Source organism: Alligator sinensis, unplaced genomic scaffold, assembly GCF_000455745.1.
Source record: "Alligator sinensis unplaced genomic scaffold, ASM45574v1 scaffold563_1, whole genome shotgun sequence".
NCBI lineage: Eukaryota > Metazoa > Chordata > Crocodylia > Alligatoridae > Alligator > Alligator sinensis.
The window spans coordinates 896306-908280 of record NW_005842524.1 but is presented as its reverse complement, the minus strand read 5'-3'; the positions used below and the strand labels follow the sequence as shown (position 1 = coordinate 908280).

The following is an 11975-nucleotide window of genomic DNA, read 5'->3' as shown; positions in this document are numbered from 1 at the left end:
AGCAGGAAACCCAGGAGGAGGACAAAGAAAAAAACCTGGAGACTTCAAAGGTGGGTTGGGAGATAACCTCTAGGTCATTGGGACCTCGAGGGTTATCTAGTTTAGCCCCCATGTCTCCCATATGTTACTGTAGTTTGTGTGCTCAGCAAAGCAAATTGATCCCTAAGTGGCTGTGGCTTAGCCTCAGTATAATATCAGTATATAAAAAAAATGTGTGTGTGTGTGTGTGTGTGTGTGTGTGTGTGTGTGTACATGCACATATCTATAGACAAATACATAGACGCACATATAATTTAGTATAAATATATAGGGGGATTTTGTGGGCAATTTCCCCTTTTATAAAAACAATTGCTAAAGACAAAAGTGAATGGACAGGAGGAAAACAGGAAGTCATTTGGCTGGAAAGTTCTGGGCTTGCCTCTCAGTGTTTTTGGCCAGGTGAAAAAAATATACTCTAGGTGAAAAAACAGCACAGCACAAAGCACTCTTCATCCAGACCTTTTTTCCTCTGCATAAGGAAATATTACAACAATTGCAGCTGCATGGAAAAAATATAATTTGATTGACATTTGGAGATCTTATTCTTCCCTGTAGCCATGTAATTTGTTGGATACTATTTAATCCATCTTTCCTTTGGTTAGTTGCAGCTTTGCTTTGACTTCTTTTCTGTGTCTGTCTCCTATCCACCTGCTGCCAGGGTCCACTGTTCATATTGGTGTGGTTCTACTGTACATTGCCATAGAAACTGGATGAAAAAGAACTGATCTTCATTAAAAAAACAGTATTGGAACTTTAACTGAAGTTGAGGTTAGCTTTTATATTCTAGAGAATGTCTATCACTCCACAACATAGATTTTATTAGTTGTGATATTAGATTAGCTCATACCACCAGTAAGACAGTGACACTGGCCCATTCTAAACTTCATTCACAAAAGTCTGCTTCAAGCTTACACTGACAAAAAAATACCTTCATCTCTTCTATGAAACAGTATTGAAGCATATTTTTCACGTGTTATAAAAGCATAACTTACATAAAGACCAAATTACATTTAAAAATAAGCTGCTGCGTTGCTTAAGCTTTTCAGGTTAGTCACGGCCTATTTGTTACATGTGTTCACTGCGCTTGGTATAATTGGGCCTTGATCCCCCATCGTGACATTCAGACTCTGCTTTATTACAGCAGCATTGAGTCTTTAAATTTTTTTAGCAGGAAGTAGTTATATTTTTTTATGAATTCTTTCAAGTTGATTATTCGTAACAGGGAGTTGCCTTTTATATTTAAAATCTTAAAACTTCAAACATGAACAAAGTCAAAATGAAAGCAGTAATAGGAATCGCTCAAGACACTGCGATTCTAGTAGCATTGTAGAAAAACTGTTCATGTGCTTTACTACAACTCCATGGCTTGAGTTCAAGTCTTGTTTCAGGCATATGTTAGTGGCCACAACTGATTAAATGGACAATCAGACTTGGGAGCCAAAAGACATAATGCTAGCAATATCACTCCTTATGTGTGCTGTTGACTACCAAAGCTAGCATGCCTCAACCATCCTAACCCTATGGACCACAGGACACAGAAGAACCAGACAGTACCTCTGATATTGCCGGTATGTAAGCAGATATGTCATTAGAAAAGTGTTTGATATGGCATTAGTGTGTAATATTTCATGCTATGAAACATATTTCAGACTATTTTGACAGGAATTACATGGCCAGAACAAGGGTAGAATAAGCCTTTCTACTCTGTATTCTGTGATATTCAGACAGCAGTTCCAAGAACTGTTAGTTTTAGCTATGTATTTCTTCATTTGTCATCAGCTTGGGATTTATTTTAATAGTATTTCAATGCACTTCTGTGTAAGCAAAGACACTGTACGTGAATCAACTATTAAAAATTCTACAGCAGCAAAGCAATTAGCATATTCTAAATTAAACTAACAATGAAAGATTGAACTATGCTGATTTCCTGCAACTGAAGAGCAACAGTTATTAAATCCTAAGGCAGTGCTAATAAGCTAGAAAGCAAACTGAGACAAAATTAAGTTATGATATCATGCAGAGCTTAGATTGGTTCAGGGCAGATAGCAGTTTTGCTCAGGAGATGCATAAAGATGTTCCTTTTAGGTGCTGAGTGTCTTACCTCACAAGAAACACACATTCCACATAAAAGGAAGAAAGAAAAGGAAAATAAAACACATTTATAAACACATTTTTATGGACACAACCTTAAAATGTATGTTTTGCAATGAAATGCAATGAATAAACAAATAAAACATTAAAATGTCATCTCAAATGTAGGATGTTGAAGCTGTCGTAAATTAACCAGTCAAGTGACAGATAAAAAAAAAATCTCTGCACTCCATGCCAAGACATTGAGAAACAGTATTTTAAAATTACATCATGTTTTTTTTCCTTTAGGAACTTCAACATTGGACTGGAATAGACAGACAACAATGACTAATGAAAATGATTAGAAATGATAAATATGTCTTATAATTTAAAATGATGCAGCTTTGAAAGATGCTTGCAGCCTCTCCACTCAACTCCTCAAGTTGAAAGTCACAGATAACTTATTAAATGGTACCCAAATAGATTTAAAAAAAAGGTGGCCTTAAAAATTAAACTTTCATTTAAATGTGGAAACCCCACAACCAAGGAAATGCATATTCTTAACACTAATTACATTGGACAAATTAGACTCACATTCATCACGTTGTAACTTTAGTTTTTTATTATGTTTTAGTTCAATGTTTATCATCATTCAAAACTAGGCCAACAGACTGTAGCAATTTCATCTTTAAATCAATATATGTTATACTACAATAGAATTCTTTACGGAATATAAGATTCTTTAAAGTTACTGATGCGTGATCTCACTTATGAACTTCCTGCTCTCTAGTCACTTGTGAAGTCTGATCTGCATCATCAGCATACATTTAAAGTAGAGGTCCCTTGACAAAACTGACCTCTGATACTGAGATTGCAACAGGAGATTCAGAAAACTCTTCTCCCACAGAAGAATTGAAACACAAAGTACACCAAATGATACATGGTGATAAGCAGGGATCTGGGTTTTTCATTTCCCACGGAAACAAAAAAAAAAGGATTTCCCCCTCTACCTGAAGAAAACATGGATTCCTCATTTTAACGGAAAAACCCACATATTTTGCAGTTTTGCAAAGAGCTCTCTGCAGGCTGGCAGAGTTCCAGCCTGCAAGGGGTTGGCAGGGAGTGGGAAGAGGGCAGTTAGGCAGGGGGTGCCCTGTGCATACATGCACATGGCTGCCAAGCAGCCTGGAGAGCCACTCCCACAGGTAAGTGGGGGGGAGGGAAATTGAGGCCCCCATAGGGAGGGAGGCAGGGAGGGAGTTGGGCAGGGCTGGGGTTGGGGCTGCTGCTCAGCTGGGTGGTGTGGGGGGCTTGGGACCTGGGGCTGCAATGTGTGGCTGCAGGGCCCTAGCAGGGAGCGGGATGGGGCCACAGGGGCTCATCCAGGGGGTGAAGTGGGGTGGGGCCGGCTTCCTGCCACAGCACGCACTCCCAGGGGGCGGGGGGGGACCCATGACCCACAGATCTGAGTGTGTGGTGGGGAGGCAGGCACGGGCTGCCTGCTGCAGGCTCCCCACTCTGCTGCCCTCCCCTGGGACCTCCACAGTCCAGCGGGTGCGACTTGGCGCTGTACGGCACAGTGGGGCTACGCGGGGAAGCTGCTTGCTGCTGTGAGCTCCGCACTGCCCAGGTGAGGCGTCCCCTGTGCACAAGGGCAGCAACACGGGGTTGTGCCCTTTGCTGCTGTTGTATTGGCAGAGGATGCATCACCAGGGTAGTGCAGAGCATGCAGCAGCAACGAGTTTCCTCGTGTGGCCCCGCTATTCCCTGTAATGCCAGGTCGCACCCGCTGAGCTGCAGAGGCCCCGGGGGAGGGCAGCAGGTCGGGGAGCCTGATGCTGCAGCAGGCAGCCCATACCTGCCCCGACCCCATGCACAGATCTGTGGGGCACAGGTCCCCCATGTGAGTTCATGCAGCGGTAGGGAGCTGGTCCAAGCTTACAGCGGGCAGGCAGCAGGAGGGGAGCTGGGCTCCACTGATGCAGCAGCTGCCACCTCCTGGCCCCCATAGCCCTGGCAGCTGGGTGCTCCCTCTGGCAGGCCTGGGGGTGGGGAAGAGGGCTGTGGATGGGGGCCAGGGGCACCAGCAGGGCTGGGGGGCTGTGGATGGAGGAGTGAGGGGCATGAGTAGGGCCAGAGGGCTGTGGGGGGGAATGAGGGGCATAAGCAGGGCCAGGAGGCTATTGGGGGGTATGGGGTAGCAGGGGAAGGAGTGAGGGGCACCAGCAGGGCTAAGGAAACTGTAGGGGGGGAGTAAGGGGGCTTTTCATTTTAATCACAGATTTTGAGGTTTTTATCAGAGAATTTGTGATTTTTTTTATCAGGGAAAACCAGGATCCCTGGTGGTAAAGGTATTGTTAAACATTTGCATTCCCACATGTCAAATGCTGTTAAGAGGGGAGCATCCATACATCAAGGTAGGAAAAGACAAGCTAAGTGCCCTCTGAGCATCTCAAGGATATGTCTCCTCAGGTGAGGATTACCTCTAGCTGGTGTTAGGTAGTTTGTGTTGCAGTAATGTCAGTGGACTCCCCAGGACCAATACCAGCAATTTGTGGTCCTTCAGTATCTCAGGATGCACTGGTCCCAGATTTCTGGCCCTCCTGCCCCATCATATGATCTATCATCTGGAGCTCTACTGCCCTGCATTGACAGAGAGCCAGGCAGTGGGTGTGGGATGAGGGAAGCAGGCGAGTGGGGAGCCGCTGGGGAAGCACGGGGAGAGGGCGGGGCAGGTAAGTGGGGAGCCACTGGAGAGGCAGAGAGCCAAGCAGCTACAGGGCATTGTTGATATTATTTTAACTTTCTTGGTTTCAAGACAAACACAGGCATAACTTGTCCAGTTTCAGATACAATGTCCTTTCCTAGCCCTATGCATAGTTTGGATTCTACTTCCACCTGTAGAAAAGCATGTGTGGCATACCTGCCAGAGATAATGTAACAGAGGAGGAGGGCTACCTTCCCAATACTTAGCCAAAGAGCTTATTGGAAAGGGTAGGAGATCTGGGTTCTACTCCCCCCTCACTCAGACAAGTTTATTGTGTTTCTTTCTTCCTAGCAAAGTGATCTAATCATGAGGTCCTGGGCTGGGCATTGTTGCCAAGAGCACTCTCCTGATCTCCTCTTGAACCAAAAGAGACTGATTTATTTCAGTTCTGCATTTTACACACCTATAATGCATAACTTCATTTTTACGCACTCCTTGACCACATTTAAACTTGCACAAGTATCATAATTTAGTTTGTCCTTTGCAAGGATTAAAAAGCTAAGACTATAAATGATGCTTTACCTCTTTTTCAATAGGTTTACAAACAAATTACACTAAAATATTTTATTAAGTGTCATCAGCTATAAAAGGCTCCATTGAGCCCGGCAGCAGTTGAGATATTTTTTGCTCCTACCTCTGAAAAATGAAGCAACTTAAATAAACTATGCTTTAAATATACCACAGTACTAAACTAATTCTAATTATATCCTAGTTGCTTTAAGCACACACCAAAATGTGCAGAACACACAGATTTGGAGTTCAATAATCATACCTGAAAAATTTCTGGTAGCCAGCATGGTTGTCAAAATGGCTCCCTGTAAAAACAGATATTGGCTTACATTAATGTTATTTCTGCATAGCTCTATGCGTGCTGGAACAAAAAGGAAATCTTTATAATTAGACATCATTTAATTACTGAGTTTCTCAGGAAGAATGAATTTTGTATGCATTATGTATAACAAATGCAGTACCTGTGAATGAAGAAATAAAAATACATAATATCCCCAATCATTACTGAGTTGTTAGAATATAATAGTGCACAAATCCATGTATGCTCATGAGCATATAAAGCATCATCTGAGAATATGACACTGATTTTTACTTCATCTGCTTGAGATGAGTTTTGCCTACATACCAGAGAGAAAAGCAGTAGAGATAAGTGGCTGCAGGAAAGTGCAGAGGGCAGCCTGCAGGGAGACTGGATGTAGAGCAATAAGCTTGGTGATGAGGCCAATTAGAAACCCTTGCATTTGGCGGAGAAAACCAGAGATCATGTGACTGGAAGGTGTGGGCCTCTGGGCAATATAAGCCTGGCTCTTGGATTGGAGAGGGCAATTTGGCTCATCTCTGGAAGGGATAAGGAGCTCTGCAGGGGTCTTATGGAGAAAAGGAGTTTATGTCTTGAAGTTTATGTAGCCATGAGGCATGGAAGCACCTGAAGGGGAATACAGGGGCCACTGTGAATGCCTGAAAAAGGCACTGTGTGTATGATTAGCTTGCTTAGAGCCCAGAGACAGACTGCCAGGATGGTGGGGAGGCAGGGGAGCTAGAGAGAGAAAGCAAGCTCCAGAGAAGGGCAACCAGCTGGGGGCACCAGAGAGAAAACTCAAGAGATGTGCAGCCAGTTAGGGGTGCAGGGAAGAGAGTATGCCCCATTTAAAAGGCAAGCTGGCTAAGACTGAGTGAGAGACACCCAGCTCAGGGGATTGAGTTGAAAAACTGGACCAGACCAAGGCAGCCTGATGATGAGCAGGAGAGAATGAAGCATCCTAAAGCTTCTGCTGTTATTCTGAGGGCAACCTTCCAAATTCGTATTTATTTTTCAACAAAGTGTGACAGGCAGTGTAAGGCAGTACCCTGGGAAGACTGGGTTAATAACAGGATTAGTGTAGTCACTATGGGACACCACAGTCACCTTTAGAGGTGGGTCCCATTGCAGACTAACGGTAGTGGCGGCGGAGCGTCGGGAGGACTACTTTGATCAAGGCAGAAATACCTGTAAGTTTTTTAATGAAGCACTACCACTGCTATCATCCTTAATTCCCAGCAGTTAATAAGTAATATTTATACAAAATGTGCCTCAGCTTGAGCATATAGATTTCTTAAAAGCTAACATTTTGCAATGCAGTAAAAATGCTCTTGGGAATGCATGTGTACATGCAGTCCAACTTCATACAATTTATTGTGCACTGTGGCACAGTTCCATGTATTGATGTACTGTTTCCCACAACATATTTATTAAATATCTAAACTCCTGACGTTTGTTTAAACAGCGTCACTTTGAAGAATTCACAGGATATACACTATAAAACCCTTCAAGGAAAGTTTATCCTGTGTATGGAGTACATGACAACCTAGCCTTTGATCTTTCAAAAATTACTTGTTACTAAAATACATCTGCAGTTTTTTCCCCCTTACCTTTAATTTTCTTCTTGCGTTGAATTTCTTCAAGCAATCTACAGTCTCCTGTCTGTGCATCATTGAGGCAACAGTAGAACGTTGCTGAGGGAGAAGAAGAGAACAGAATTTTCAGTATATATAATCATTTATACAGCACTGTATTTATTATATGTATTTATGGACCAAATTCATAGGTTTCAGGTTCCTATCTTACTATGGTATTCATTTACATGGGATGGGGTTGCTGCCCAGCCAGGTGGTGTGTGGGGTTTGGGGCCCAGGGCTGCAATGTGTGGCTGCAGGGCCCCGGTGGGGAGTGGGATGGGACCATGGGGACTCATCCACGGGGCAGAGTGGGGTGGGGCTAGCTTCCTGCCACTGCACGCACTCCCAGGGGGTAGGGCAGACACATGCCCCCCAGATCTGTGTGTGTGGTGGGGGGGTGGGCATGGGCTGCCATGGATTACTATGTGCCTGGGAACACTGCCAAAACATTACATGCATGCAGAGCACTATGCCAGTGCAATCTGGTGAAGAATGGAACCCATGTTAAAATGCAACTCAACTCAGTGAGGTTTTGACCTGAGTGAAAACAAAGGCTTCGGGATTTTGACCACATGTAAACATAAAAAAGCCCAACAAAATTCAATACAGTATTTTCATTTTGAGTTATACTATCCTATAAAATGGTATTAAAAAACTTAATTTTATTTAACCTTAGCAGTATTGTGCAAGACACAGGACGAAAGAGGAATGAATAACGGGCTTGGAACCAAAGAAATATCTGACTGTCTCTATCTGAGTTACCTGCATAGCAGTTTTAAGGCAAATCTCTCAACTTCTTTATGAGTTTCAGTATAGCAAAATTGGGTTAGTAACATTTACTTATCTGACTGGGGCATGTTGATGATTATTTATTCTGAGGATGTAAACATAACTGAAAATTATTGTTGTTACTGCTCCATACCCTATCCCTAAGACACTTGCACAAAAAAAGATGTCTTAAAGGTCCTGATCCTGCAGTCTACTTTACATAGTGGACTCCTGCCAGAACAGAGAGACCTAGTGAAGTCAATGCAGGTCTGTTTGTATTAAGCAGTTTCTGTGGTTGGGGCCTCAGTAAGGATAACTATTTCCAGAGTTAGAAAACTGCAGACTGTCTGTATAATTACAGTTTTACTTCTTCTATTTAATTCCTTTCCAACCAAAGCACATTGCAAAAAGAAAATAATAATAATTAACCTTCTGGAGTTGTGCACTAGATTTTGAAGAAGGCTGTAAGCTAATCTGCATGTAATAGTGTTTTGTTGCTTAACTGAAAACTACTTACACAGATCCAAGGATGCTTCAGTGCCTCTGATGCTGTGATACGTTTGGCAGGGTTGATAGTGAGCATTTTGTTGATAAGGTCTTTGGCTTCTGGAGTCACTGTATCCCACTCTGGGGAGGGAAACTTAAGAAAATACATGCATATATAAATATGTGTGTACAACATTTATCAATATATAGGATACATACCTGACATGTAAGCCACATGAATGGATAGCATAACTTTACAGTTTAAGCAGACAAATGAAGCCTGATATAACTAGAAAAAAACCAAATAACTAGTTCTGTAAACAGTATACTATTCTTTTAACATCCTAATTTTTATTTCAGAAAGTTTTTCCACTGTCAGTGTTAGATTTTTTGTAGCCAGTCCTTTACAGAAATATCTCCCACTATATGATGGTAATTAACACCAACAGGAGGAAATGACAAACATAATGGAATAGGAAAGCCTAGCCAAAACAAATCAATACATATTCTGTGTTTATATAGCACCTAATACAGACCTGGTACTACTGATCTGGTAAAAGAGGTAAATGGCATTATTATATAGACTGTTTGTTGTCTTTTAATGTGAAACGGTGCATACATATTACATGTACACACACGTATGTGTGCATATACATATGTGTGCATATATGTACAGTAATATATACAGTTAAAAGTTTATTAAACTGCTTAATCATGTACTTATGTCCATTCCTGTTCAGCAAAAAACTTAAGCATGCACTTAACTGTAAGCTCATACTCAAGTTCCAGTGAAATAGAATTTAAGTATGCTGTGAAATGTTTTAAAGAGTATGCATAAACTCAAGCATTTATCCTTGTATTGTTTCATTCTTAAGATGGGCAAATTTAGAGCTAATGAAAACTGTTGATAAATATACAAGAAACAGTACTCATTCAGAGAGTTATCACAAGGCAATGGGATCAGTTTTATGGATGCATATTGCAAACTTTGTGCTTACTCAATCCTTGTTTCCTTAGCTGAAACCATAATTATCTGACATGAATTTGTTTCTGTATAGATACTTGTCCACAAAGAAACAGACTGAGATCATAACGTCTTCATTTCCACTAGAAGTCAACCAGCTGACAATCATTTTCAGTCATTTCCAGGCAGGGTTGGATTCAAATGAGTGATTTAAAAAAAAGCCTGTGTATGCCATAGTAATTTCAACAGTAATAATTTTGATCCTTTTAATAATAATTTGACCCATTCAATCCTTAAATAGCTCAGTCTTTGAGCTTCAGTCAGTTAGTATTGAGTAGTCAGTACTGAGCCCACTAAGCTTACAATAAAAGTGCTTTTGCAACGTCTATAATGTCTCCAAACCTACTGGGCCAATCCTTCAAATGTTCACCAATTGTAGGCTGACCATATGGAAATCCTGGAAATCCAGGACATCACCCAGGAAATCCATGACACTGTCCCCCATCCCCCACCCTCTCCCAAGTCAGCAAGGTCAGGGCTGCCAACAGCCACTGGGGTCTGGCCTCTGAAATCCAGGAATGTCCCAGACATCTGGTCACCCTACTGAATGGCAACACTGCTTATTACTGGGAGGTATCCAACACAAGATGGGACTGCTCCTTCCATCTGTGTTTGCAGAATGGGGCCTGTAGGCATCTCTGGGCACCTGAAGATTTTATAAAAGACAATTGGCAAGAAATTGTCATTTGGTTTGTTGGCAATGATAAGCCACCCTGAAGAATGTAAACTTTTGTCAATTTAAAAATATTACTGAAGATACCAAAATGTGAACAGAGTCAACATGAAAAAGTAGCCATCATTCTTAAAGGACTTTGTATTCAACTAACTGCCAGAGTCACAGGTTTTGAGCCGTAAATCAATTTGATAAAATTACTCTAGGCTGTACCAGTATCTGTAAGGCTCATATTACACTTAAATGTTCCATTACACATATACAAATTTGTACATGAATCAACAGCAAGTACAATGTAACTGAAGTGCAAAATCAATAAAAGCAAACAGTAGAACAGGGAAACACTGAGCTTTCTTAATATTATTCCAACCCCACCCAAACAAGCCCTGTTGTAAAACAGGCATTAGCAATATACTGCATGGAAGTATATTATCTGAACACAAGCACTGTGTGAACACAACAAAATACTGCCCAAATGGTATTTATAGGTGCAAAACCAGTGGATCATGAAGCTGATTGATAGTAGAAGCATTGGGAACCTAATTCTTTCTTAGTTTTAAGTCTCTTCTTACTTTAGCAAACTCCTACTGAAAGCTGTAACTATAAGCAGTTCTGAGAGCAAATGATCAATGGGATACATACGTCATATGCACCAGCTTTGATCTGCTGGTACAGTCTATGCTGGTCTTCATCCCAGAAAGGAGGATATCCCACCAGGAGAATATAAAGAATGACACCTGCAGAAAGCCGAGATCAGCATTAATTGAGCCATTTCTATAAACTAGCTCCAGGTATATGAACCCAAGCTATAACTTTAAGGTACTACAAAACAAATGACCCAATAGTAAAATCCCTGCTTTTGGGGAAATAAACACTGTAAACAAAGTTCTTGGGTGAAGAAGAGACAGAGTTCATCAGATGGTCATCTCTGAACAGAATTTAGGGGAGCTGTGTAACAGGAAATGGTGGCTGGAAAGTTCTTGTTAACTAGATATGTAGATTTACACTCTTCAGTAAATCACCATATATAAATAAATGTTATAATAGCTCATCAAGGCTGTGTGTAAGCAATTTTTCTTAGTATTTCTTACATTTACAACCATTGATGCATCCTTGCCTACAGCAGCACCTGCAGCCAGAGAAAGGTCAGATAACATGGTAGTTAAAATCATTATCAGTTTTCAGACTGATAATGAAACATGATTAAGACCCAACTTGAAGTATGAATTATAGCATTTTCAACTATATTTGTATTTGTGCTTCAGGTGTGTTCCCTGACACAGTAATGCAAATCGTGCAGGCATGCCAAGAACACTGTAACATTCAAATAATAAACAACTATTGAAAAGATTAATGTGGAAGCAGATGACATTATTGAATTAATACTGAAATACATTAAATAGAGGATTGTATCTAACATTTGATAAAATGCAGTTAGGAATCTCTCTCTCAGTTCCACAAGGTGTTTTAAAATTAAGCTAAAAACAGTTCTTCAAAGTAGTTCCTTACCACATGCCCACATATCTACTGGTTTCCCATAGGGATCTTTTCGTAACACCTCTGGTGAAAGATAGCCTGGTGTACCAGCAAAACCTACAGCAAATGAAGATGAACAAGTTACCCACTTAGTTGTGACAATAGCTGCATTCTTAATAATTGTACATAGAATATAATAATACATTTTTTCTTAAGTTACTTTCCCT

General features: G+C 41.1%; 1 protein-coding gene across 13 annotated transcripts in view; it reads right to left on the bottom strand.

The window, feature by feature from the left end:
- Nucleotides 1–11975, bottom strand: part of CAMK2D (calcium/calmodulin dependent protein kinase II delta) — a 268565-nt gene that overhangs the window by 54809 nt on the left and 201781 nt on the right. For all 13 annotated transcript variants that reach the window (XM_025213353.1, XM_025213351.1, XM_006031684.3 and 10 more), the window contains exons 8-12: nt 11782–11865; nt 10915–11009; nt 8607–8729; nt 7295–7378; nt 5649–5691 (exon numbers count right to left, since the gene is read on the bottom strand). In XM_025213353.1, coding sequence (XP_025069138.1) covers nt 5649–5691; nt 7295–7378; nt 8607–8729; nt 10915–11009; nt 11782–11865 — 429 coding nt within the window. The remainder of the gene's footprint in view (nt 1–5648; nt 5692–7294; nt 7379–8606; nt 8730–10914; nt 11010–11781; nt 11866–11975) is intronic.